We start from the raw sequence: 26,617 nt of genomic DNA, 5'->3' as shown, positions 1-26,617 counted from the left end.
GAGTAATTCCTGTGAGGTACCACAAGGTTCTCCATTATCCCCCACCTTATTTAACATTTATTTAGCTCTGCTAGGAAGACTACTGCATAGTTTGAGAGTTAAGTTCTTCATCTATGCAGATGATATTACTATTGAGCAATGGACAATCAGGGCCAAACTTAGGGGTCCTTTTATCAAGACGCGGTAGGGGTTTAACGCACGGAATACCACACATTAAACCGCCTGCCGCGCTAGTCGCTAATGCCTCCATTGACGAGGCATTAGTATTTTGGCTTGCCGCAGGGGTTAGTGCATGATGAAATGTCTGACGCGTTAATCCCCGTAGCGCACCTTGATAAAAGGAGCCCTTAAATTTAACCCTGAAAAATCAAAAAAAATTTTGGCTAGTCCTTCTGATAATATTAATGAAAAGGTACTTCAACTGGAGTTATTTTGGATCGCCACCTAACCTTGGATGACTATACAAATCTATTGACCAAAAATTGTTTTTCAATTTTGTGGAAACTTTGAACTATAAAAAAAAATTTTGACAGTGTATCTTTTAGGTTACTAGTACAATCTTCCATTCTGTCTGTTCTGGACTATTGCAACATAATATATTTGGGATCTCACAAAAAAACTTCTAAAAAGATTAAAACTTATTCAGAATACAGCAGTTCATTTGATTTTTGGCCTGAAAAAACATGACCATGTCACTCCATTTTATCAACATTTGCATTGGTTGCTTTTTGAAGCAAGAGTACTGTTTAAGTTTGGTTGTATTTGTTTTAAGGCTTTGTTTGGTCTGTCCTCATGTTTTGAACGACATAAACCTAATAGGATCACTCAAGGACACTATCTATTTGTTTATCCAACCATAAAATCTTGCCGATATAAGAGATTCTTTGACAAACTATTCGCATTTCAGGCAGGCAAAATGAATTCTTGGCTATGTACCATTAATTCTCAAGCTTATTCTTATATGTATTTTAGGAAGCTGTTGAAAACTGATCTGTTTGATAAATTTGTAAACTGATGTTTCAATCTTGATTGGTAAATTGTAAACTATTATTTTAAATTGTTCTTTTTAGTATGATTTTAATGTATTTTTAAGTCAATTGTATTTCACTAACTGATTGTACAGTTCTTCTACATGTGAACTGCCTAGGACTTTGTGGTGTGGCAGTATACAAAAATAAAATAATTATTATTATAGGAGCAGGAATCACCAAGAGGTCTGACATCTGGCGAGTGAACTTCACTTGGCATAGCTCAGGAAGAAATACAAGGCCCTCTGCTGAGCTGAAATAGATTCCCAAGAACTCCAGGGACTGGGCCAGCTCCAGGTGGCTTTTCCAGAAATTGTTAATCCAACCCAGGTCCTGCAACAGCTGTACTTGTGCCACTGCTTTTTCTCCATCAGACAAAGATAGAGCTCTGGATCCCTGCCTTGCGGAGATACGCAACTATCATGATCATCAACTTGTCACAAACACTCCTCAGAGTGGAGCTACACTGTGACAAACCTTCTGTTCTGGCGTGTCCTCTGTGACCAAGGGTATCTTCGGGACTTTTGATGGGCCCTAGGAAACTGCCTAGGCCTGGGAGAAAACAAGGTAAGTACTGGTTTCAAGTCACCACAACTCAGACCAAGTTCTTCAAGAAAGAATAATGGATTTATTCTGACCTTAGCGGTCCAAAAGGTATAACACCAAGGCAAATATCTGTAGCATTTCACTCAAAACAAATTCAGTTGCAAAGGAAAAATATAGGTACAAAAGCAAAAATCACATACAGATTGTCTTGCCTGAGTTCTTGCACTCTGATTCAGCAATTAATTTATAGTGGTATTCAAAACATAATCCAAACTTCCTCTCAGCAGTATTTATCCCAGAGGTAGGAAACATAGATTTTCAGCATTCATATAAGGTTCAAAACAACCTCTTATAACAGCCAAGGTTAGATACTCTGTTAGGCAGCAAGCCACAGCACAGCCTTGCAAAGAGCCCACTGTCTCTGCAGCTACCTCTTGGGAAGGCCCTGCAGCTGTGGGAGATTAGGTGATTATACTACCAGCAAACGGCAGTCACAGTAAGGTTTTCAAACAGAGAAAAAAAGAAAACCTATTCATACTGTTCCCAAGCTCTTTAGCCACAAACTTCCCCTTTAGGAAAACAAGCTATCCACCTGCAGGTAAGTACACTTCTTGTACCCAAAATAATAATTAACTCAAAAGGCAGCAAAAATACATAAAGCTTTTCTGGCTTAGAAAGGAAAAACACCATCTGCTTTCCAGCTACTCACTGACTCTCAGTTTGTGTCCATGAGTTCTGCCTGGCTATCTGGCATAGGGCCAGCATCTTGCACTTCCATTCCTTCTACACCTTCAGGAATCTGGAAGTCAGAAGTGGGGAGGCTTTCTTCCACCTCCTGCATCGGCCAATCTGAAAACTCTCCCTCTGCTGCTTGATCCCCAAGCTCTGGCACTGCCTTGGGCTGCTGAAGTGACTCACCCTCGTTACTCGCTCCTCCCTCCGCTGCTTACCTTCAGCCTGCTTTTAATCAGTCCACAGTCAATCCCCTTCAGCCTGGTGCTACTGCAGGCTTTCCTTGTTTGTTCTGCCTGGGTTTCCTAGGCTCAACTATTTTATCTTTGGCTGCCCTTGCTGACTTATGCACAGAATGCTGCTGTTGTCAGTCTGCCTGCCCCTGATCCAGATCACCATTGCTCTGGTCATATGGGCAAGGGAGGTCAGCCTCAAGTTGGTCACCAGAATTAACCTGGTCAGCTCTTCTGCACTGGATCCTATTAGGGGCAAAACTAGTGCTGGTGCTAGGTTTGTCACAACCTTGGTAAGTGCAAAGCTCTGTTGCCACATCAAATGGAAGTGCTGAAAACTGGAAATGTCTTCCCATTACATGGATTCTCACAAATTTCCTGTGATCTGGAAAGTAAATAGGCTTCCGTCAAATCCAAAGAGACTATAAACTCCCCCAGCGTCACTGCCGCAATGATCAAACGACTGGTTTCCATGTGGAACCAGGCCACTTTTAGTGCTGCATTGACTGACTTCAGATCTAGGATAAATCTCCAGTTGTCCGAGTCTTTCATTGGCACTATGAAGTATATACATACGTATAGAGTATCTAGCCAAGCCCGATTCTTTAGTTGGTATGGGCCATATGTCTTGAATATCTAAAAAGCCATTTCACCATTGCTAGGAACCTGACCGATGTCACTGGCCATCCGGTGAGTGAGTCCACAAACAAGTCCACCAAAGGACAAAATAATTTTGAGCTTGTATCTCTCTCAAATGATGTTCAGAACCCAGCGGTCCAAGCAAATTTGTACCCAAGTCTTCCAATAATCTGACAACTACCCTCCTATATGCGGAGGTATGGCTACTGACTTTCATTGGGACTTCTTGGAGATTGCTTTGGTGTGAGAATCGAAGGGCTGAAGTTGCCTGAAGATTCCAAACCTCTATTAAGAGCCCTGAGATAATCTCATGAGTACTGATGAAACTGCCAAGAACCACAAAATTTTCCATGACCTGACCCCCTCAGGGCACATAGTTTGCTGTCTGGAAGGGCTTAGGGCGACGATCTGCCACACTGGCCATAAAATTGTCCAATCTCTTACTAAAGAGCATTTGGCCTTTGAAGGGAAGCCTGCTCAAGGTGGCTTTAGAAGCCAAATCTCCTGTCCATTGCCTGATCCAAAGCATTCTATGGTTGGAGATAGAATAAGCAGAAACTTTGATCTTGAAGAAAGAAAGGATCAGAAGAACAGGTCAGTATTAAGTCAAGAGTTTTACCAACTTCATGAGTAGGAACAGGAACAAACTGGGTTAGGTTGAGATTGGAGGAAAAAAAAAGCCTAAGTCTTTCAAAAGACCCAAGAGGATTAAAACAATGAACATTAAAGTCACCCAGAATATTAAGTTTGGGAAAGTGAATGACAGCATCAGATATACATTGATGAAAAGAGTCCTGAAGGGCAGAATCAGAAGAAGGAAAGTAGATTAAGAAAAAATAAACAATAAGGATGATGTTTAAACAGAGCAGCAAAGTATCAGGGAAGGGTAGAAGTTCCCCAGAGATATCGGAGATATGTTAGAAGGTGGCAACAGAGGAAGAACTCCTCCCCTTTTGTTAGTACAGCAAGGGACTGAGTAAGTTACATAATCTTGTGGACGGCATTGGGTAAGTAAAGACTTTCTGCCAGAGCAAAGCCATACTTCTGTGAGAAAGAAAAGGGAACCATGGTGTTGGAAGCCCAAATCAAACATCACAGAGATTTTTGACTTAAGTGAGCGACAGTTCAAAAGAAATATAGAGAAAGAGAGGAGAGGAGCAGAGGACATATTTCTCTCTGAAAGAAAAGGAGAGGACATATCTTGAGGAGAGAAGAGGAGATGGGATATTTCTCTGGGTAAATATACTTTATTTTGCTCTGAGCTTTGCTAATTTGGGGGATAAAAACTACACTGTACATTCCTTTATAAAGATAGTTTTAGATCTTAAAATATCAAGCTTTACTTAGCTAGTTTCCATAAAATAAAAGCCTGTTATATTTTTAAACTTGAACTTTCTGCTAGAGAGAGTCTCTGGCGAGCAGTGTCTGGCTTAGTCTACATTCCCTCCCTCCCACCCATCCACCTCTAGCTCATTTACTTTACTTATAGTCTTAATTTAAATAGTCAATTATCCTACTTAGGACAACAGGTGAACTGGTTATTACATCATCTTTTTTTTTTTTTCTAATGTTTCAAATTTACAATCACTTCAAATAACCATGATAGTGAAATTACAGAAATGAAAAAAGAATCAAAATATCCGGAAAAAAATTATGTTAATATAGTCCACAAATTATCAGAAATAAGATCCAAGAAATAAGTAATAAAGAAGAAAAAAGAAAAACATTTCCAGGAGGCTTTCCTATATCATTGTCTCAGCCCGAGAACGGCAAGATTTTTCCCCCCAACTCCATGGGAATATCATACAACCACCCTGATCTCCTCTTTAGCTCAAAAAAATCTGCTAGCTGTTTAGGGTCAAAGAAAGTAAGTTACACCCTCCAACAAAATAAGGCAAATACAAGGAAATTTTAATACAAAATTGGCTCCCAAAGCAATCACTCTCGGTCGATAGGCCAAGAATGATTGATGCCTCTTCTATGTGTCTCTAGATAAATCAGGAAATATACGTATATTTGAACCCATAAACTGTTGATTCATATTACTGAAATACAAACGCAAAATATTATTGCGATCCAGCTCTAAAGCAAATGTTATAATTAGAGTCAATCTCTGGGTAACTATTTCGAGAGATGATTCCAGAAAGTCAGTTAAGTTTACCACCTGATCTGGTCTTCCTGAGGTTCCGACACCTCCTGTTCCTTTCCCAGAAAAATATTGAGCTCTTACTATCGGTGGAAGTGCCTCATCCAGAATCTTAAGGACCTCCTTCAAATATCACTTCACCAAGTCCACCACTTAAATCAGAGGGGACGTGAAAATTTAAGAATCTCAAGGTATTCCTTCTTAATTGATTTTACAAGTATTCAATCTTTCAATGGGTTAAGGTTTTATCTTTCATCAAAGCTGCTCCCAGATTCTGTACCTCCTCCACATTTGCTCCAAAGATGTTACTTTCTCTAGTTGTTGAACTAAGCCCTGGGACTGAGAAGCAATTTGTTCAGAAACATTTTTCATTTCACCCTCCATTTTGTCCACTCTTCTCAGAAAAGAGGAATTTAAGTCTCTAAGGTTATAATGGGTGGCTTCTTACTTCTCACACCTGCACAACTCTCAAAAGGTTCTTTCCCCCCACATGCCCCACTCACAGTTGCAGTTGGATCCAATGGCTGTGGAGTGAATACCCTCAACAACACACCTGACTGTGAGGAGGAAAGCTATTAGACAGAGGTTCCCAGACAGCGACAGAGAAACTTTAGTTCCTTCCTAGCTCCCACGCTGGTACTCTCCATCCAGCAGACTCTTTCCAGGTTACAGGAGGGCCGCTCTGCTTTCGGGACTCAGCGAGATCCCGTTACTGCTAGCACGGCTCGCACATATTTCTTTCATGTACTGCGCTTGCTCAGAAGAGACAACCGACACAGTTCCAGTCAGCATTCTAAATCCCTTCAAGGTGGTTTGTTTCATTGGTGGTACTTGGCTAGCTGCCAGGACTCAAGCTTTTGCCGTTCCCTTTCTCTTGCCCATTTTCTCCAGGAAGAGAACCAAAGCTCTCACCACCACCGAGCTTTTTTTTTTTTTTTAGTTCAATCTTTATTAAATTTTAACATCTTACAGAATAATGTAATTCACAAATAGATTATAACATATGTATACATACATTAAGAAAATCCTTGCAAAAACACATCAATATCTTATCTACCCATCCCTCCCTTACCCAAACCCCCACCACCACCACCTCCCTCCTATTTGTCTGGCAGGTCATTCATACAGTCACACACATTGCTTAACAAAACCCTCTAAAGGACCCCACACATCTACAAAGGAGGCCATATTCCCAGATCTTTCAGCTAAATTAGCTTCATATCGATAATAAAGGCATACTGTTTCCCACCAAAAATGAAAGTTCAAAAGAGACTCGTGTGGAAGCTGAGGCTTGTCGAATCCAGGAATGGGAATTACTTTGTATAAAGAATCTAATTTACGTGGAGCACCTGGGATCGTTAAGGGAGTCTCTAGATTCTTGTAGAAAGTCTCCCTCAAGATGTCGTGAAGAGGGAGCTTCAAAAATTCCTTTGGGGGTTGGTCAAAGTCAAGGGCATCTAAAAAGGCTTTAGACTTTTTGGACTCAGCCTCCAAAGGAATAGACAGAGAGTCACACATGTCTTTCAAAAAAGACGAGAAAGATGTAGTGTCATGCCTAGAGGATGAGTCAGGTACAGCAGAATCATCCTCATCTGAGGAACATTCACCCTCAGAGAGAAAGGGTTCCTCTGAATCTCCCCACAGATCAGGATCCCTGACATGGGAAGTACGGTCCCGAGACTCTGGGGTAGATGGTTCTAAGTGGCGGGTTTTGCGCACCGACTTACCCGACCTCATCGATATGGAACCAGGGGATGTAATCGTTGGCACCGGTGCCGAAGTCTGTACCGACTGATGTTGAGCTCTCGGCTCCGGTGCAAGGACTGGCATCGATACCGAGGAGGTCGAGTGAAGCGGTACCGAAACAGTGGATGCAGACAGCACAGGCTGTTCCACTATCGGTACCGGCGGCTCAGTGCGGACCGGCACCAGAAGGTTCGGTGCCAAGATAGCTGGAAGGAGATGTTGTAATTGCTCCTTGAGCTGCACTTGGAGGATGGCCGCAATGCGATCATCCAGGGATGGCACCGGTACCGCCTTTTTCTTTTGCGGTACCTGCGGTGCCGCTCGACGTCCCGGAGATGAGGAGCCCGATGTCGAGGGACTCACCTCAATAGGGGCGGAGCGCTTCCGCTGGCGCCTCACAGTCGGCAGGATTGGGCTTGCTGCACTCGAGACCGGAGGATGCTTTTTAAGGTAGCACAGCGGGTGCAGGTGGAAGCCTGATGCTCAGGACCCAAACACTGTAGGCACCAGTTGTGTGGGTCCGTGAGAGATATAGGCCGAGCACACCGCTGGCACTTTTTAAACCCTGGCTGAGGGGGCATGAAAGTAAAAACGGCTTCAGCCAAATCGAAGGCCGAGGCCTCGATGGTGGCAGAAGGCCCCGCCGGGGAAAAACTAAAAATGAAGAAAAAAGTAAAAATTTTTTTTTTTTTTTTTACAAAAATGAATCAAAAGAAAAAAGGCAATAGAGCCAAAAAGGTTTACGCGAGCGGGAAGGCAAGTAGAAAAAATTTCAACAGCCGTTGAAAAACGCGTCTTCTTAGCTCCGCGGAAACTAAGAAACTGGGGACCGCGCGCCTCTGTCGGGCGGGAAGGCACTCGCGCGTGCGCGGTGCGGCCTACCAGAACTTTCCAAGTTCTTAGAGTGCAATCACTCTAAAATTGTCCGTACCGGGGCTCCGTCGGTGCCGTCACCCATCAGTCAAGAATATGCTGCCTGCTTGTCCTGGGATAAAATAGAGTACTTGGAGGGCCGCAGAAAAAATAGTTAATGTCTTATTAAAGAAATGACAATTTTGCATAAGGTAAAACTCTTTAAAGTCTTATATCTTTCCTTTTAACTGTTAAAGGAAAGTTTTATAAATAATAAAGAGTTTTACCGCATGCAAAATTGTCATTTCTTTAATAAGGCATTAACTATTTTTTTCTGCGGCCCTCCAAGTACCTACAAATCCAAAATGTGGCCCCACAAAGGGTTTGAGTTTGAGACCACTGCTCTAGATGCACTATGGGACTTGGTAGTAAAACTTGGGAACTCAATTGTGCCACAAATTAACAAACAAGGAGAGAGATTGAATGAACAAGCAAAATAACTTTCTAACTTAAAACAAGATACTATGACACTTAAAACTGATTTATTAAAATTTTCCATGGAAGTGACCTTGGGGTAAAAAATTCAAAAAGCCCTGATAATGGATAATACCTTTCTAAGGAAAAAAGTGGAAGTTTTGGAAAAATTGGGTAGAGTCAATAATTTACGTTTATTAAATTTTCCTAAGATACCCATGGAAACCCCAATAGAGATGGTAAAAAGGTACTTTAGAGAAATTTTGGATATACCAGAACAATCTATGCCTCCCCTTGTAAGAGTTTACTATTTATCACAGAGAACAGATCAACAAACATCTGGGAATGAAAATCTACGAGAGACCCCATTAGATGTCTCCAATTTATTGGAGCGATAAAGCAATATCGCTATAGCATAGAGGAACAATGGCATAGCAGCAGGATACACTGATTCAGAGACCAATATTAACTGATTATGTAAAGGTTCAAGGGCCCAATTGGGAGAATTGGAGATGAAGGTGAAACAATTGATACGAGCAGAGCTACATGGTAACACATTAGCCCAGTATGTGAAAATGAAGATGACCCCTCGGAGCCTATGAATACAAAAAGGACCTACACTGTTTAGAACTGATCAATCATTTGTGGATAAATGGATAGCCATACTAAACAAATGTAGCATGGACCTCATGCTCCTAATCATTGACCATATAACTAATATAGAGAGTGAGCATAAAGTAAAAATAAGAACATAAGAACATAAGAAATGCCTCCGCTGGGTCAGACCCGAGGTCCATCGCGCCCAGCAGTCCGCTCACGCGGCGGCCCAACAGGTCCAGGACCTGTGCAGTAAATTTCTATCTATACCCCTCTATCCCCTTTTCCAGCAGGAATTTGTCCAAACCTTTCTTAAACCCCAGTACTGTACTCTGCCCTATAACTTCCTCTGGAATTGTATTCCAGGTGTCCACCACACGTTGTGTAAAGAAGAACTTCCTCGCATTAGTTTTGAATTTGCCTCCTTTCAACTTTTTCGAATGCCCTCTTGTTTTTTTATTTTCTGAAAGTTTGAAGAATCTGTCCCTCTCTACTCTCTCTATGCCCTTCATGATCTTGTAAGTCTCTATCATATCCCCTCTTAATCTTCTCTTTTCTAGGGAAAAGAGTCCCAGTTTTTCCAATCTCTCAGCATATGAAAGGCTTTCCATCCCCTTAATCAGTCGTGTTGCTCTCCTCTGAACTCTCTCGAGCAATGCCATATCCTTTTTAAGGTACGGTGACCAATACTGGACGCAGTACTCAAGATGTGGACGCACCATTGCCCGATACAGCGGCAGGATAACTTCTTTCGTTCTGGTTGTAATACCTTTCTTGATTATACCTAGCATTCTATTCGCTCTCTTAGCGGCAGCTACGCACTGTGCTGTCGGCTTCATTGTCATGTTCACCATCACTCCCAAGTCCCTTTCTTGTGCACTCTCATTCAAAAACTTCCCTCCCATCACATAATTATACCTCAAGTTTTTGCTTCCCACATGCAATACTTTACACTTCCCAACATTGAATTTCATCTGCCATCTCTCTGCCCATTCCCCTAGTTTGTCCAAGTCTCTTTGCAATTCTTCGCAGTCCTCCTTTGTCCGAGCTCTACTAAATAGTTTGGTGTCGTCCGCAAATTTTATTATCTCACACTTCATCCCTGTTTCTAGATCATTTATGAATATGTTAAAAAGCAGTGGCCCGAGCACCGAGCCCTGCGGAACACCACTCGTGACCTTTCTCCAGTCTGAGTAGTGGCCCTTCACCCCTACCCTCTGTTTCCTACCTTCTAACCAGTTTCTGATCCATCTATGCACGTCTCCGTCCACCCCATGGTTCTTCAGTTTCCGGAGTAGACGTTCATGAGGCACCTTGTCAAAGGCTTTCTGGAAATCTAGGTATATGATGTCTATGGGGTCTCCTCTGTCCATTTGTTTGTTAATTCCTTCGAAGAAGTGCAGTAAGTTAGTCAGGCACGATCTTCCCCTGCAGAAACCATGTTGGCTGGTTTTCAGAAGTTCGTTTCTTTCAAAATGTTTATCGATGTTTTCTTTTATCAGTGCTTCCGCCATTTTCCCCGGAACCGAGGTCAGACTCACCGGTCTGTAGTTTCCCGGGTCCCCTCTTGATCCCTTTTTAAAGATGGGCGTTACGTTGGCTATCTTCCAATCCTCCGGAATCACACCTGTTTTCAGAGATAGGTTGCAAATTTGCTGCAGTAGTTCTGCTATTTCCTCCTTTAGTTCCTTCAGAACCCTTGGATGGATTCCATCCGGACCCGGCGATTTGTCAGTTTTTAGTTTTTCTATCTGCCTGCGCACCTCATCAAGGCTCACTTCCATGGATGTTAACTTTTGTGCTTGATTTCCCTTGAAGATTTGTTCAGGTTCCGGTATGTTGGTTGTGTCTTCGCTTGTAAATACCAATGAAAAGAACATGTTAAGTCTTTCTGCGACCTCTTTCTCTTCCTTCACCGCTCCCTTCCGGTCTCCGTCGTCCAGTGGTCCCACCTCTTCCCTAGCCGGCTGTTTCCCTTTAATATATCTAAAGAACGGCTTGAAATTTCGTGCTTCCCTGGCTAGCCTCTCTTCATACTCTTTTTTGGCTTTTCGAACCACACGATGACATTCTTTTTGATACTTTCTGTGATCTTTCCAGTTTCCCTCAGATTTGTCCTTCTTCCATTTTCTGAATGAGTTTTTCTTATTGCCTATCGCTTCCTTCACTATTTTAGTTATCCACGCCGGGTCTTTTGTTCGACTCTTGTTGCACCCTTTTCTGAATTTGGGGATATACAGATTTTGCGCCTCGCTCACTGTATTCTTGAAAAAGGACCAGGCATGTTCTACCGTATGCCATTTTTTGGAAGTGTTCCTAAGTTTCTTCTTTACCATTCCTCTCATTGCTTCGTAGTTTCCCTTATTGAAGTTAAAAGTTGTCGCTATGGTTCTCTTTCCTTTCAGTATTCCTATTTCCACCTTGAACTTGAAATAGCAGAGTTAGAAGAAGCAATCCAACAAAATACAGCAACTGACCAGTTTCCAAAATTAAAAGAAGATACTCAACAATGATTAGATACATTTTGTGAATCGATAAAGCTATCCAAGATTAAGAAACTGAAACGTGATGAAGAGGATTATAATCAGAATCGTATTTATACATGGACCTTCAAACATAAAGACAATAAGATCACTTATAAACAACCATTTCAAGATGATACAACCACCACGGACTCAGGGAGTGATAGTAGTGTGCAGAGTAATACATATCAACAAGGAGGCCAGGGGACTCGACAATAACAGGGTAGAAATCGAAACAGAGGCTCCTCTCGGGTGGGGTTTCAAGGACACGGACAATACAACAATCGCCCGAACACCCGTTCTGAACAACAATAGAATCATCAATAATAAATACTACTTCTTTTCAGCTAACTCAACAACAACATGAAGTTCTCAATTTAGGCCTAGGCTTTGTACCAACTCCCTATTATGACTCTTTCCAGACCCGTCAAGAAATATATAGATTTTTGAGAAAACTTCAATTAAAAATCTTTTTTCAAGATCATGTGTTTAGTTCTGACAGGTCTGTAGTAACATCTAAATCATCATATTGAAACATTTAGGGACCTAGTACTAAGAGACCTTGAGTCTGTAGAAAAAAAAGTGCAACCGTTTAAATCGAATATGTCCTCTGGTCAATGGAAAGCTCTTCAAACCCTGCGTCAAGATTCCAATCTTATTATTACTCGTGCTGATAAAGGTGGAGCAATAGTTATTCAAACTTGTGAAGCATACTCTCAATTAAATAAACCTGAATTCTACCAACGTTTACCAATGTCTACACATATCTGTTTCTAGGCAATATCTGTTCTCTTGAGCTGTTAATCACTATCTTTCACCTCTGTTAAGTTCAATCAATTTGTACCATCTTTTAATCTATGTAAATCGCATAGAACTTCAAGGTCCTGCGGTATATAAACTGTTATTATTATGTTATTATTATTCATTGATCCAACAAATGATTTACAAATTGAAATTAAAGATATTATCACTAAAGCCTTAAAAGAAAAAATCATAACATCAAAAGAGGCTTCTTGTCTATTGGAACAGTATCCACGGACACCTCTAATACAATTTCTCCTAAAAATACATAAAAATATTGATAGTCCTCCTGGTCGCCCCATAGTGACTATGCAGAATTTGATCTTAGAGCCCCTGTCAAAATTTGTGGACCTTTTTCTTCAACAAATAGCCAAAGAAGCAGTCTCTTTCATTGAAGACTCTACCCATATGCTTAACATTTTAAGTGATGTTGACAATGTTACCAATCAGGATTGGTTGGTAACACTTGATATAACTTCTCTATATACTATGATCCCAGTAGACAAAGTGTTGGCTATTCTAGAGGATATTTTTCACAGTAGGGTGTGGATCCCAAGAATCACCCCTGCATTCCTCTTAACTCCCACAACTCTGGTATTAAAAAGAAATTATTTCATGTTTGAAGATGAATATGTGGAAATAAATCACGTTACTATCAGCCTGTAAATGCCATGTTACTAGCAAACGCATTACTATCAGCCTGTAAATGCTAGCCACCACGTGCTTTTCATACCCAGATATTGGCACTACTGTACATATCCAGGGATAATGCGGTTTCTAGCACTTTCACAGATACTGATGATATTCAGACTGGTACTTGATTGGCTACCCAGATAGGACATTGTGTTTGCTGTCCTAACTTACCCAATTAGCAACAATATTCAGTCTACTAACTGGGTAACCATCTGTATAACTGCCAGGTCTGCCCAGATGCCACTTTGGATAACCTAGCTAGTGGTGAGATGGTCTGATTGAATTTTCAGTGCACTATCTGGGTAATTGCCCCTTAAATCCAGATATGACTCAGTAAGAAGACTTATTTGCATAAGAGCTGCTCCTATGCAGATAAGTCCTGCTAACAGGTCCACAGTAACTGAAAAAACTGCTTAGATAAATTTAAGTTTCAATGTTTTCTTACCATTTTGTGATTATGCCCCAAGGAAAAAAGATATGGCCTTTCTTGCAAAACTGCTTGCTGCCATTCAACATCTGATACCAAACCAATGTACCAGTCATTCTCATAGTCTTCCAAATACTTAAGCAACTCTTTGAAATCTTCTACAGGACCCAAGCTTGCTTTATCAACCATTAATTTTAAGGAGTATCTAAAAGAAACACATATTTGTAACAATAAATTACACTGTTGAAAGCTTCTACATCTTCAATTTTAGTAATGAAACATTTGAGACAAAACTTCCAGTAACCATTTTATTATCATGCACTCCAATCTAGCACTTTGAAGACCAAAATGCTAGAAACAGTGAAGTCATAGGTTGCTACTGAATTTAACATGAGCAACAAAAACTCACTATAATTAGTTAATTGTTCATACTATGATTTTTAAAGCAGAAGTAGGCATTACAGCATTATACACTCCTTTGAAGGAGCAAATCCCTTTAAGTTTAAACAATTCTGTTGCAGTTTTGAAGGTTAACCTGCAAGAGGAATCCTGTTAACAGTTTTGCAAACCCTTGCTGATCCCTGCATAGAATCAGCATTTACCAAGCTCCACTCAGAAGTCCCAAATCAGAACCTACAAGAGACCTTAAATTTTGGGGCATGTCAACTAGTACCTTGTTATATTTGCACTACGAAAGGCAAATATTATAGCAGTGGCTCTCAATTCTATCCTATAGAGGCTTGAAAATCGCTTAGGCTGCTGAGACTGTTGCTTTAGAGGAGAAAAGAGTGGTTATACAGTCGGTATTGTCTTTATCTTTGAGTGGCCTCCTCAATATGGTCACTAAACAAGTCATCACATGTGCAGGATAGGTTGGAAAGACAATCTTGAACATTGACATCTAGATCTGAGATTCTGAGCCAAACTTGTATGCGAGTCGTGATTGACACCACAGAGGTGGGAGAGGCTACATCAAATGCATCATATGTAGAGCAAGCCATGTATTTCCTGGTTTTGAAGAGATTATGTCTGAGATACCGATGTTGAGAGATGTTTAGAGGATATCTAGTTGTCATAACTGGACATCTTCTGCAGGAGACTTCATCTAGAAGGACATAGCAAGTGTAATTCAGGATTAAGCATGGAGCCCTGGAACATCTTGCAACCAAACCTAGCTAGTGTACTGCCTTCGCTACCAGTGGAGCACTAACATGGGCTCAAAAGCTGTGTGCTTTCTTTAAGAAGGATTTTACTACTAGTGATTGGTGTGGCAGCTGTAGTTTGTTGAACCCAGAGGCAGACTGAAGTTTGTAAAGGGAATCCAACCTCTTTGGAGCTACTAGTATACAAGGGGGGGGGGGGGACCACCAGCTTTTGAGCAAGGCATCATTCATAAGGTTGAGTAGAGGAACCTTCATGCAGTATTTGGGCCTCTCTATATTCTGCAGTAGGTTCTATTTCAGACTTCATCTTAATAGGAAGATCCTGTCCCATTTGCCTAATAAAACTTGGTAAAAGGATGGACTGGCAGGGGGTAGAGTCTGAACAGGCAGTGAAAGTGAATTTTAAAGACTGCTAGCAGAGAATTCATTGTTGTAGTCAGCCTGCTAGAAAAAGGAAGGAGCAACTTAGAATCATAACCCTCATCATAGTGCCCCATAGACCTGGAACAGTGGTGGGATTAAGAAGGGGATTGTCTAGCAGGATGTCCGACTGTGCTATGTCTAAAAGAAGAGATGCAACCTCAGGGGGTGTGGGAGGGTCAACGTGGATGCTATGAAGACCGTTGAGAGGAGTTTCATCAGACAATACACTCCACCCCACCCCCAATAATGATGTGGCCCTAAAAGCAGGTGATAAGGCGCATATTATCAACACTTTTATTAAGCGTACATAACGCACATACAGGAGTCTGACAGTGGCAGTCTGCGATATCTCATTTACCTTGCTCAACTTCAGTCGAGGCTAGGGGCACATTGACAGGACTTAGCAAGGCGTGTGACTGCAGTAGCCAGGCTAGTCCATTCCACAGCAACATATTCAGATGATCTTGGAGAGCAGGGGCCTGTACAGTAGTCAGTACATATGCCTTTTACTGGAAGTTGAGTGTCTGTGCAGTTGAATGCACAGAATGCACTTGCTGCTGTAGAGAGAGCACTTGAACAGTAGATGGCACAAATTGCGCTTGTTGCTGCACACTGGAACTGGGGCCTTTGAGGTAGCCGGCACAGAATGCGCGTGTGCAGAGGCATTACTGCTTTGGAGAAAATGCTTGCATTGTACACTTCCCCTTCCTGATTCACGGTTTTAGGACTCACAATTCCCTACAACCGGAATCACCCCCACCTCCCTGACCTACCCAGACCTTACCTGGTGATCTAGCGATCTTACGGGGCAGAAGCGATCTTCCAATGCTGCCGTGAGTTCCCGTCATAGTCTCAAGAGACTACGGGAACTCACAGCAGCCATTTTGGATCAGTGATCTGCATGGGGCAGGAGCGTAGGAAGATCGCTCCTGCCCCGAAGGACCGCTAGATCACTAGGTAAGATCCGAGATGCCGGGAGGGAGGCGGATCAGAGTCGGCCCAAAAGTTATTCAAGGGCCGGCTCTGCCCCTAACCCCCGCAAATATTGAGGGAGGAGTGTAGAAGCATTGGAGGGGGAATAGTACATGTGTTTCATAGCCCTCTTATACCATATATACATTTTTCTTCTGTATCACAAGTTTTGACTAGGATTCAATGCGGTTTACAATAAGATCATTGATCAGAGGACATGAACACTGAATGAACGTTAGGTGGTTAGAGTTCTGAGTTTATGTTATGGGTTCAACGAGAAATGGTGAGTCTTTAACCTTTTCCTAAAAATAGAGTATGTGCATGTTTGTCACAGGTGAAGAGGGAGGCTCCCCCAATGGCAAAGTAGCTGAGGTAGAGCTGGACGTTGAAGTCGATGGCCCTGGAGTAAGGCTGTGAAGAGGAACCTCAAGCATCAGAGTTGCCTATCCTCGAAGCCGCTTCAACAACCAACCTGAAAGTATAAAAATTATCATAAGAACATAAGAAGTTGCCTCCACCGGGATCAGACCAGAGGTCCATCGCACCCAGCGGTCCGCACCCGCGGCGGCCCATCAGGTCCATGACCTGTCAAGTGTTCCCTGCCCTAAAAAAACCTATCCTTACTTCTATCTGTATCCCTCAATCCCCTTTTCCTTCAAGAATTTATCCAAACTTTCTTTGAATCCCTGTAGTGTCTTCTGCCCCACCACTACCTCCGGGAGTGCGTTCCATGTGTCCACCACTCTCTGGGTGAAGAAGAACTTCCTGGCATTGGTTCTAAACCTATCCCCTTTCAGTTTCTCCGAGTGCCCCCTTGTACTTGTTGTTCCCCACAGTCTGAAGAATCTGTCCCTGTCTACCTTATCTATGCCTTTCAGGATCTTGAAAGTTTGTATCATGTCTCCTCTAAGTCTCCTCTTTTCCAGGGAGAACAGCCCCAGCTGTTCTAGCCTGTCGGCATATGAAAGGTTTTCCATACCTCTTACTATTTTCGTCGCTCTTCTCTGGACCCCCTCAAGCAATGCTATGTCCTTCTTGAGGTACGGCGACCAATACTGGACACAGTACTCCAAATGCGGGCGCACCATTGCACGGTACAGTGGCATGATGACTTCCTTTGTCCTGGTCGTGATACCCTTCTTGATGATACCCAGCATTCTGTTTGCTTTCTTTGAGGCTGTCGCGCATTGTGCTGATGCTTTCATTGTTGTATCCACCAGCACACCCAGGTCTCTTTCAAGGGTACTTACCTCTAGCAGTGTTCCCCCCATTGTATAGCTGAACATCGGGTTCTTTTTCCCAACATGCATGACCTTGCATTTCTCTATATTAAAACGCATCTGCCACTTTTTGGCCCACTCTTCCAGCTTCGTTAGGTCCCTTTGCAGGTTTTCACAGTCTTCCGTGGTTCTAACCCTGCTGCAGAGTTTGGTGTCATCTGCAAATTTGATAACCTCACATTTCGTCCCTGTCTCCAGATCGTCTATAAATATATTGAACAGGAGCGGTCCCAACACCGACCCCTGCGGAACTCCGCTCGTGACCCGTTGCCAGTCTGAGTATTGGCCCTTCACTCCAACCCTCTGTTTTCTGCCCGCCAACCAGTGTTTAATCCATCGGTATACATCCCCCTCCACTCCGTGGTTCCACAGCTTCCTAAGCAGCCGTTCGTGGGGTACCTTGTCGAAAGCTTTTTGGAAGTCGAGGTAAATTATGTCTATGGGTTCCCCTTTGTCTATCTGGCTGTTTATTCCCTCAAAGAAATGTAGTAAGTTTGTGAGGCAAGACCTTCCCTTGCAGAAGCCATGTTGGCTCTCCCTCAGCTGCCCATTTTTTTCCATGTGCTCGCAGATGCTGTCCTTAATAAGTGCTTCCATCATCTTACCCGGAACCGAAGTCAAGCTCACCGGCCTGTAGTTTCCCGGGTCTCCTCTTGATCCTTTCTTAAAGATAGGCGTGACATTTGCTATTTTCCAGTCCTCCGGGATCTCCCCAGTTTTCAATGATAGATTACATATTTGTTGGAGTGTTTCCGCTATTTCCTTTCTCAGTTCTTTTAGTACCCTTGGGTGGATTCCATCCGGGCCCGGTGATTTGTCGCTTTTTAATCTATCTATCTGTCGTAGGACGTCCTCATGGCTTACTTCTATTTGCTCCAGCTTTTCATCTAGATCCCCACTTATAATCTCCTCAGGTTCTGGTACATTGGATGTGTCCTCGCTCGTGAAGACCGACGAGAAAAACTTGTTTAACCTGTCTGCTACCTCTTTTTCCTCTCTTACCACTCCCTTTCTGGTTCCATCATCCAATGGTCCCACTTCCTCCCTTGCCGGTTGCCTCCCCTTCACGTACCTAAAGAACGGTTTGAAGTTTCTCGCCTCCCCAGCCAGCTTCTCTTCGTATTCTCTTTTTGCTTCCCTAACCACTCGGTGGCACTCTTTCTGGTGTTTTTTGTGTTCCTTCCGGTTTTCCTGAGTTTGGTCCTTTTTCCATTTTCTGAATGATGATCTCTTGTCACTTATCGCCTTCTTCACTTCCTTTGTTATCCACACCTTGTTTTTTGTTTGGTTCTGTTTGCGCCCTTTCCTAAACCTGGGGATGTACATGTTTTGTGCTTTTTGCACCGTGTTCTTGAGTAGGGACCAGGCTTTCTCTACGGTCTCCATCTTCCGTGAGCTGTTTCTGAGTTTATGTCTCACCATTTTCCTCATAGCTTCGTAGTTCCCTTTTCTGAAGTTGAGTGCCATCGCTGTGGTTCTCTTCACTTTTGATGTTCCCATTTCTAGTTTGTACTGGATCATGTTGTGATCACTGTTTCCTAGTGGCCTTACTACTACCACCTCCTTTGCGGGGCCCCCTAGACCGTTGAGGATTAGGTCAAGAGTGGTATCTCCTCGTGTCGGTTCCTGGACCAGCTGCTCCAAGAAGCAATCCCTCACAGCCTCCAGGAACTTTGTTTCCCTCGCGCTGCTGGAGTGTCCAATGCTCCAGTCTATCCCAGGGTGGTTGAAGTCTCCCATAACCGTCACCCTTCCGCTTTTGCATTCCTGCCTCAATTCTGCTTCTAGGTCATTGTCACTTGTTTCTGGCTGTCCAGGTGGGCGATAATAAAGTCCCAATTTTGTGTCGGTTCCCTTTCTTCCTGGTAACTTAACCCATAGCGATTCCAAACCTTCTGCCCTTGTTGCCGTATCCATCCTGGTCGAGTGAATGGAGTCCTTTATGTATAGCGCTATTCCTCCTCCCTTCTTACATGTCCTGTCTTTCCTATAGAGTTTATAACCTGGTAGTACTACGTCCCATTTGTTGTCCTCAGACCACCATGTTTCTGTGATTCCAATTATATCAGAAGAGTAACAACCCCGAGAGAAAAACCGCCGACACGAGGTTCCTCAGGAAGGCGACAGTCTGAAAGCACTGCTTTCAGTAATACTGGCAAATAAAAGAAAGTAAATTTAATATGGGAAGGTACAAAACATACACAACTAATACACGCAGAAAATAAGCATGTATAAAATACATATGTTAAAAACGCATACAAAACATGCTGAAAAGCATGTGAAGAGAAAACCAAAAGATGGCTCCTCCAGTCCGCAGGAAACAAAGAACTGGTAGTCCCGCATGCTGGTGGGAAAGCACCCATGTGCAGTACAGACAGTCTTTGAATTCTTAAATTGACACATGTTCACATGTGAGAATATGCTGCCTGCTTGTCCTGGACTAATATAATATTACATAGAAACATACATCCCAGCAACACTCCACCTTCAATCTGACATGCATTTGGTAAGGTTGAGATGCCACTTTCATCGCTACATATTAAAAATATTTATGACTATCTTTTTTTTAAGATTACTGTAGCTTATTTGAAAGTTTATAAATGAGTTTTTACCTGAATGCTTTCAGTGCAAGTTGAAAGAGCTCTGGTTTTCCTGTCAGCCAGTCCAAACCAATTGACCATGGAAAGCCACCAGAGTATGCTCTGTATATGTAATTAGGACCAGGAACCACACGGTCTGCTCCGAATATACTGAAATAAGACAACAGTACTCCTTGTGCATATAGATCTTTTAAGCCATTGTCTTTTATTACTTCTTCATGCAAATTTGAGGGTTTTTCTTTCAAATGAAGGAAATCTAGCTGACTTAAAATAAAATGGTACCAGTCTTCAGGAAACATCTGTTTCATATCATTTATTCTGGTAGTGGCCAGTGGTCCTGATCTCCAGTCCTCTGGTATGCTGAGTAGTTTTGAATATGAGCAGCTAAATTCTACCACTGGAAGATTCATAGATCTGTTTTGTTCTCCTCTGTCACTAGCAGGAAACCCAAATTCAATAGTACTAAACAGGTGATCTGAAAATGCCTCCTTTGCTGAATCACCACCTATGCTGTATGTTTCTACAGTTCCTGGAATGAACAAAGATTTGGTTGTCAACTGCCCTGTTTCTTTTGCTCTTTTTTGTTTGTTGAACTCAAAGTCAAACAGATCTTCATCATCAGACCACTCTTCCAGTACATCTACATTAAGACTGTCTGTGCCCTTTGCAGTCTCAAATGATCTCATGGAATCCTTTCTATCTTTTGCCTGGTGTATTTGAGACAGGACAACTTGGTTTTCTTTGGTTTCTGCCATTTCATTAAGTTTTTCATGTGCTTTTGACTTTTTATAACAATACTGTACAAGTATCCATAGAAGAACTTTAATAAAATCATCTTTAAACTGTTGTAAGTTTTCATGACAATCAATTATTCCAGACAAAATATTCCTGGCATCTGAATACAGTCTCACTGGAAGCACAGCACAAGGTGTTAAAATATTTCCAAAATGGTGGTTGAGAGAAAATGATTTTATGTGATCTTGTTCAAAGGCCATTTCAAAGACTTCATCAACTCTGTGGGCTTCAGCAGTATGGCATGATGTCTCCTGTAATTCTAATCCCTAAAATAGAAAAATAAATTTTAAGTCTACTTATTATGCTTTTAATGTCCTATGCTAAGCTACTGAGCATTATATTTAGCTACCACATAATTTTAAGGTATACTTTATCCTATTAATCCTTCCCTTCTAGAACAAAATCATTTACTGTATTTTTCGCTCCATAAGACGCACTTTTTTCCCCCAAAAAAAGTGGGTGGAAAAAAAGGAGCGTTCTATGGAGCGAATACCCAACCCCCCCCCCCCCCCCCCCCACAGCCGCTGCTGCTACTGGTCGCTGTAAGTAGAGGAAGGGACGCTCGCTGCAAGTAGAGGAAGGGAAGGGCCAGGCGGGTGTGACTGCACAGCTGGACCAGACCTTCTTCTAGTTGGGAGGGGATGACACATTTGTATTTTGCCACTATTTGACAAAGCATATGGCAAAATACAATGGTGCATGTTTTGGCCCTCTAAATATTACAAAATATGAAATGTGGCCCCTGATAGTAAAAGGTTGGCAAGCCTGAGCTACACTAACTGCTGTTACCACATCCTCTAGCAACAAGTCCCAAGTATTTAATAAGTGAAAAAATATTTCCTCCTATTTAATGCTAAAAAACAAACAAACAAAAAAACCCATCTGACATACTTCTTCCAAGGAAAATAAAGTCACAAAGGTGTTCCAATGATAGATGTGCAATCCTGAGCATGCAGTATAGTTTTCCAAGGGATGATAGGGTCCCTTACAACCAGAGCAGAAAAAAATTAGGAAGTTTAGGTTCTCAAGGTAGATGAGGAGAAGGCAGAGGTGAAAAGATGACCTTCTAGTAAAGGCAATTCAGTCACAGTACCAAAGTATTAAAAGCATAAAACTTTTTTGATGTTTAAGAAAAAATGATAAAATAAGAAAATACGAGGGGTTGATGAAAAGTTCTCAGCCCAACCAACTTCCTAAATTTTGAGTGTTATTTTGCCATTTAGCTGAAAAAAATGCTATTACCGTATTATTTGCTCCATAAGACACACATGACCATAATTTAGAGGAGGAAAACAAGAAAAAAAAACATTCTGAACCAAATTCTCCCTGCTAGGCTCTGTACCCAACCCCACACTCCTTGCCAAGCTCTGAACCCTGTCCCCCCTCCCTGCCAGGATCTGTACCCTGTCCCCCCCTCTGGTGGTCTAGTGGTAGGCCGGGGCAGGGCAAAGGGCAGGCAGGCCTAGTGACTGGCAGGCAGGTAGGGACAGGGCAGGCAGGCAGAGCTAGTAGCTGGCAAGCAGGGCACAAGATAGGCAGGGGGGCCCCCACTGTACCTTTTCTACTTTTTAAAATCACGCAGGGCCCTCCGTACATTTTTAGACTTCTCTCCATACTAACCCCTCCAGCCCCCCCCCCATGTACTATTTTTACCTTTTTAAAATTCCGGCAGGGCTCCCTGTACCTTTTTGTTCTCCCCCCTTTAACATTTTTATTTTTTTTAAATCCCGGCAGGGTCCCCCCTACCTTTTGTACTCCTCCCCCCCTCCCCCGGTACTTTTTTCTACTCCCGGCGCTTCCCTCACTGGACGGCTGTGACAGCGACCTTTTTGTACTCCTGGCACTTCCCCTGCTGGATGGCTGCGGCAGCGAGGTGAACAAGGCAGGCACGAGCTTCTCGCGCCTGCCTTGTTCACCACTCTGCCTTTCGCTGCCGCAGCTGTCCAGCAGGGGAAGTGCCGGGAGTACAATAAGGTACCGGGGGGGGGGTTTGTAGTATTTGCTCCATAAGATGCATCCTTATTTCCACCCCCTTTTTTGGGGGTGGAAAAAATGCGTCTTATGGAGCAAAAAATATGGTATATTTTGCAAAATGACATTTTGCAGACTTATAATGCCATGTTTTGACATTGTTTCAGATCACTGATTGAATCATATCAACAAATTCTGGAATTTTCATTTAGAATTTTCAAGTGTGGAACTCCGAGCCATCATGAAGTTCCTATTCCTGCAGAAGAAAACTCCAAAGGAAATGTATTAATGTACTGTATAATGCAAACATTGAGTAACAAATGCTCATCATACTCCAAAGTGAAGAAGTGGTGTGCAATCCTTCAGCATGGAGATTTTGAGACCGAAGATGCAGCAAGGTCTGGGAGGCCTCAAACGGTGTCAACTCCTGAAATTGTTGACCATGTCCATGACCTGATTTTGGCAAATCGGCGAATATCGGCTAAAACAATTTTTGAGACACTATAGATATCCAGGGAATATGTTGGGTGTATAATCTACAAGAAACTGGGTATGCAGAAGCTGTCAGCCAAGTAAGTGCCCAAATATTTGAATGCTGACGAGAAATGACATTGAGTGAACATTTCCAAGTTGATTTTGCAGCATTTTCAGCGAGCTGGTGCCAACTTTTTGGAATGACTAGTTATTGTTGATGAAACACGGTTACACCACTATGATCCAGAGACAAAATAACAGTCTATGCAATGACAGCACTCAGGTTCTCCAAGGCCAAGGAAATTCAAGACCCAAGTCAGCAGGAAAGGTCATGGCCACAGTGTTTTGAGATCAGGAAGGTGTTGTAATGACTTATCTTCCAAGGGGCCAAACAGTTAATGCAGAATACTGTAACTTGCTGTGCTGATTCAAGGAAGCTTTGAAAGAAAAAAGGAGAGGGAAGCTGTGGAAAGGGGTTCTCTTTTTACAAAACAATGCACCTGTTCACAAGGCTGGCATAACAATGGACGTTTTGATGGAGTTGGAGTTTCAGTGTATAAACCATCCACCCTACTCACCAGATCTTGCTCCATCTGACTGTTTTCTGTTTCCAGACCTTAAAAAGAGTTTGAAAGGGCAACAATTTTCAAGTGATTCAGAGGTGATTGCAGCAGCAGAGAAGTATTTCAGTGACCAGAGTATTTTTTGGAAGGGTTACAGAAACTTCACACAATGTGCCAGCGTGTTGAACTTAGGGGTGAATAAGTACGTGGAATAACTTGTAAGTTTCATGGCTCCATATCATTCCCTTCTTGGTTGGGCTGAGAACTTTTCACCACCCCTCCCCCCTTTGTAATAAATGTTATTGGTAAAGCTTGTTTATGTGTCTACCCAGTAGAGTGGAAGGAACAAAACTGAGGAAAAACGTTTGTAGGAAAGGCTGTGTATACTTAGAACTTTAAACTAAATTCAGAGCTTTGGGAGAGTTGCTCCATTCCAGTGCTAGTGATGCCATCACCTACTTTTGTATCTTATTTTGATCCGGCTTCTTGATGTAAAACTATATCCATATATGTGTCTTCTTTTTTATCCTGGCTTTTAGACAAAACTGTATAGCCAAAATGTTCCTTCTACCTCCCCTGTATTTATGAGATAAATGAACTTCATAATAAAGTACAAATCCTTCTCTCTCTTAGTTAGTAAAAAGTTACAGTCCTGTGTAGCCTATCTGTTCAGTATGCTATTTTTTGGTAGGCAAAATCATTTTGTGTGTTACTAAACTTAAATGCAAGTAGTGGATTTCACCAGAGGGTAAATGCTGACATTTACTTTGCATTAGCACAGATCTAACTAAACATTCATTGCCTGTGTCAAATACCTCACCATCTGTTCCCTGCTTATCTGAATGCTTGAAATGGTTTTGTTGTCATCTGACATTTTTAGCTCATCATTCATTATCATCTGTAGCAGAAGCTGTGGGCCCATCAACCTCTCTCAAATTCAGCTCTTAGATTTAAAAAAAAAAAAAATCCACCTTTGCTGAAAAAAAGATTATGTACTTACCCTAAGCTCTTTTCCAGTATTCTAGACCAATGGGTAATGTTCCCATGGTTGTGTGCCATCTGCAGAAGGATTCCAGTTCAAATTTTACTCTGTGCCTCTTCTTTACTTCACTGAGCTCCTTAGCTTCACCTACAGTTAGAACCCAAGCACCAAGGGTCACCAAGTCAATGTGAAATAGAGACACCCAGACCAATCAAGGTCATAAACTGTTCTGCTCAAAGGAGTAACATGAAAATATCAGCTGAAAACAGCCAGCAAAACCTCAAGGGAACTCAGAAACTACTCCCGTCTAAAAGAGGAACATAGATACCGTATACTTCCCAGCCCCCAAGGACTGTTATCCAAGGTACAACTTGGAGATGCATGAAACAAACTGAGATAAGAATCAGGCGCAGGATGGACAGGGCAGGAGTCTAGAATGTCTCACCTATCTACTGGAAAAGAGCTTACCAGTAAGTACATAATCTCTTTTTCCAGTGCATTAGGTGAGACATTCTAGACCAGTGGAACGTACAAAAGCAGTCCCAAAAAAACCAGGGTGGACAAATGGGTAAATAGAGGACCATGTTGCTGCTGTGCAAATCTCCCTAAGGGAGACACCTCTAGCTTTGGCCCACAAAGCCACACATCTAGAAGAATGTGCCTGGACGGAAACAGGAGACTGTGTCCCAGAAAGCATGTAGATTGACTAAAGGGCTTCATGGATCCATCTGGAAATTGAGGCCTTAGCAGCGGGAGTGCCACGCTGGATAGAATAAGTCAACCCAAACAAATGGTCAGAAAGACAAACCCATTTGTGATCACCAAATAGCAAATAAGCACATTGTGCATATATATCCAGGATCCCTCAAAACACAATCCTTAGTGTTTGAACCAGTAGGCTGAGAAACAGGCACACATACTACTTGATCAACATGGAAAGCAGGAAGAAAGAAACCATGCGTAAGGAAATCCCAGTCTCTGAGTTCATTGCAAGAAAAGGCCTGGAGTCCAGAAATTATGGCTCACTGAAGGAACAGCTATCAGAAAAAAATGGCTGGAGCATCAAGGCCAAGAGGGAAGCATCCCGAAAGGGCTCGAAGAAAGTCTTGGAAAGATTATACAGCACCAGGATGAGGTCCCAGAAGGGGAATGGTAGATAAATCGGTGGTCCAATGCAAAGAGTCCCTGTCAGAAATCTGGCAATGTCAGGGCGAGACACCAAAGATGAAGGACGACTCCAGGCATGAAAACAATAGAGCCCAGCCACTTGGACCCAAAAGAACGCTGCGGAGAGGCCTTGATCAAGATCAGCTTGGAGAAAGGCCAGTACCACCGAAAGTGGAGTGGAATATGGCTCCGCTTAGTCTTGAGTGCACCAATGCTGGAAAGTCTGCCATGCCATAGCAGAAGCAGATATAGCAATTGACTTCTTAGACAAGAGAAGAGTGCCAAGGACCACATCAGACTAGCCCTTGTGGTCTAAAGCTGCATGCTCAAGATCTATGCCGTAAGAGCAAAGCAATCCAAGTCCTCCTTGCAGACTGAACCTGCAGAAGTAGGTCAGATGTATGCTCCACAGAAGGCCTTGACCCTAGCGAAGACACATCAGATCTGCGTATCATAGCCTGCAAGACCAGTCTGGAGCCATCAGAACAACACAGCCTGGAAGGTCCATGACCCGCCAAAAGACTCAGCCTATCATGGGCCAGGCAGGAAAGGCATACACAAGGATTTCCTGAGGCCACGGCTGCATTGAAACCCTCTCTTCCAAGCTCAGAAAACTGAAGAATCGAGCTGCTTGCACATATTGTGCCAAGGCCATGAGGTCGAAGCGAGACTAAACCCAGCCTCGAACAAGGGCTTGGCACTCCGCTGGGGCCAGCACCCATTCGCCCTAAACCAAGAGATGTCTGCTGAGGAAGTCAGCCTAAGCAATGACGATTCCCGCCACATGCGCT

The 26,617-nt window shown here is 42.7% G+C and overlaps 1 protein-coding gene across 3 annotated transcripts in view; it reads right to left on the bottom strand.

Moving 5' to 3' along the window:
• Positions 1 to 26,617, bottom strand: part of PCNX4 (pecanex 4) — an 89,651-nt gene that overhangs the window by 3,804 nt on the left and 59,230 nt on the right. For all 3 annotated transcript variants that reach the window (XM_033952491.1, XM_033952493.1, XM_033952492.1), the window contains 2 exons: positions 19,887 to 20,935; positions 13,455 to 13,641 (listed from right to left, as the gene is read on the bottom strand). In XM_033952491.1, coding sequence (XP_033808382.1) covers positions 13,455 to 13,641; positions 19,887 to 20,935 — 1,236 coding nt within the window. The remainder of the gene's footprint in view (positions 1 to 13,454; positions 13,642 to 19,886; positions 20,936 to 26,617) is intronic.

The sequence above is a fragment of the Geotrypetes seraphini genome, chromosome 7 (assembly GCF_902459505.1).
Source record: "Geotrypetes seraphini chromosome 7, aGeoSer1.1, whole genome shotgun sequence".
In the NCBI taxonomy this organism is placed as follows: domain Eukaryota; kingdom Metazoa; phylum Chordata; class Amphibia; order Gymnophiona; family Dermophiidae; genus Geotrypetes; species Geotrypetes seraphini.
Note: the sequence above shows the minus strand (reverse complement) of the source record. Positions and strands in the feature narration are given on the sequence as shown.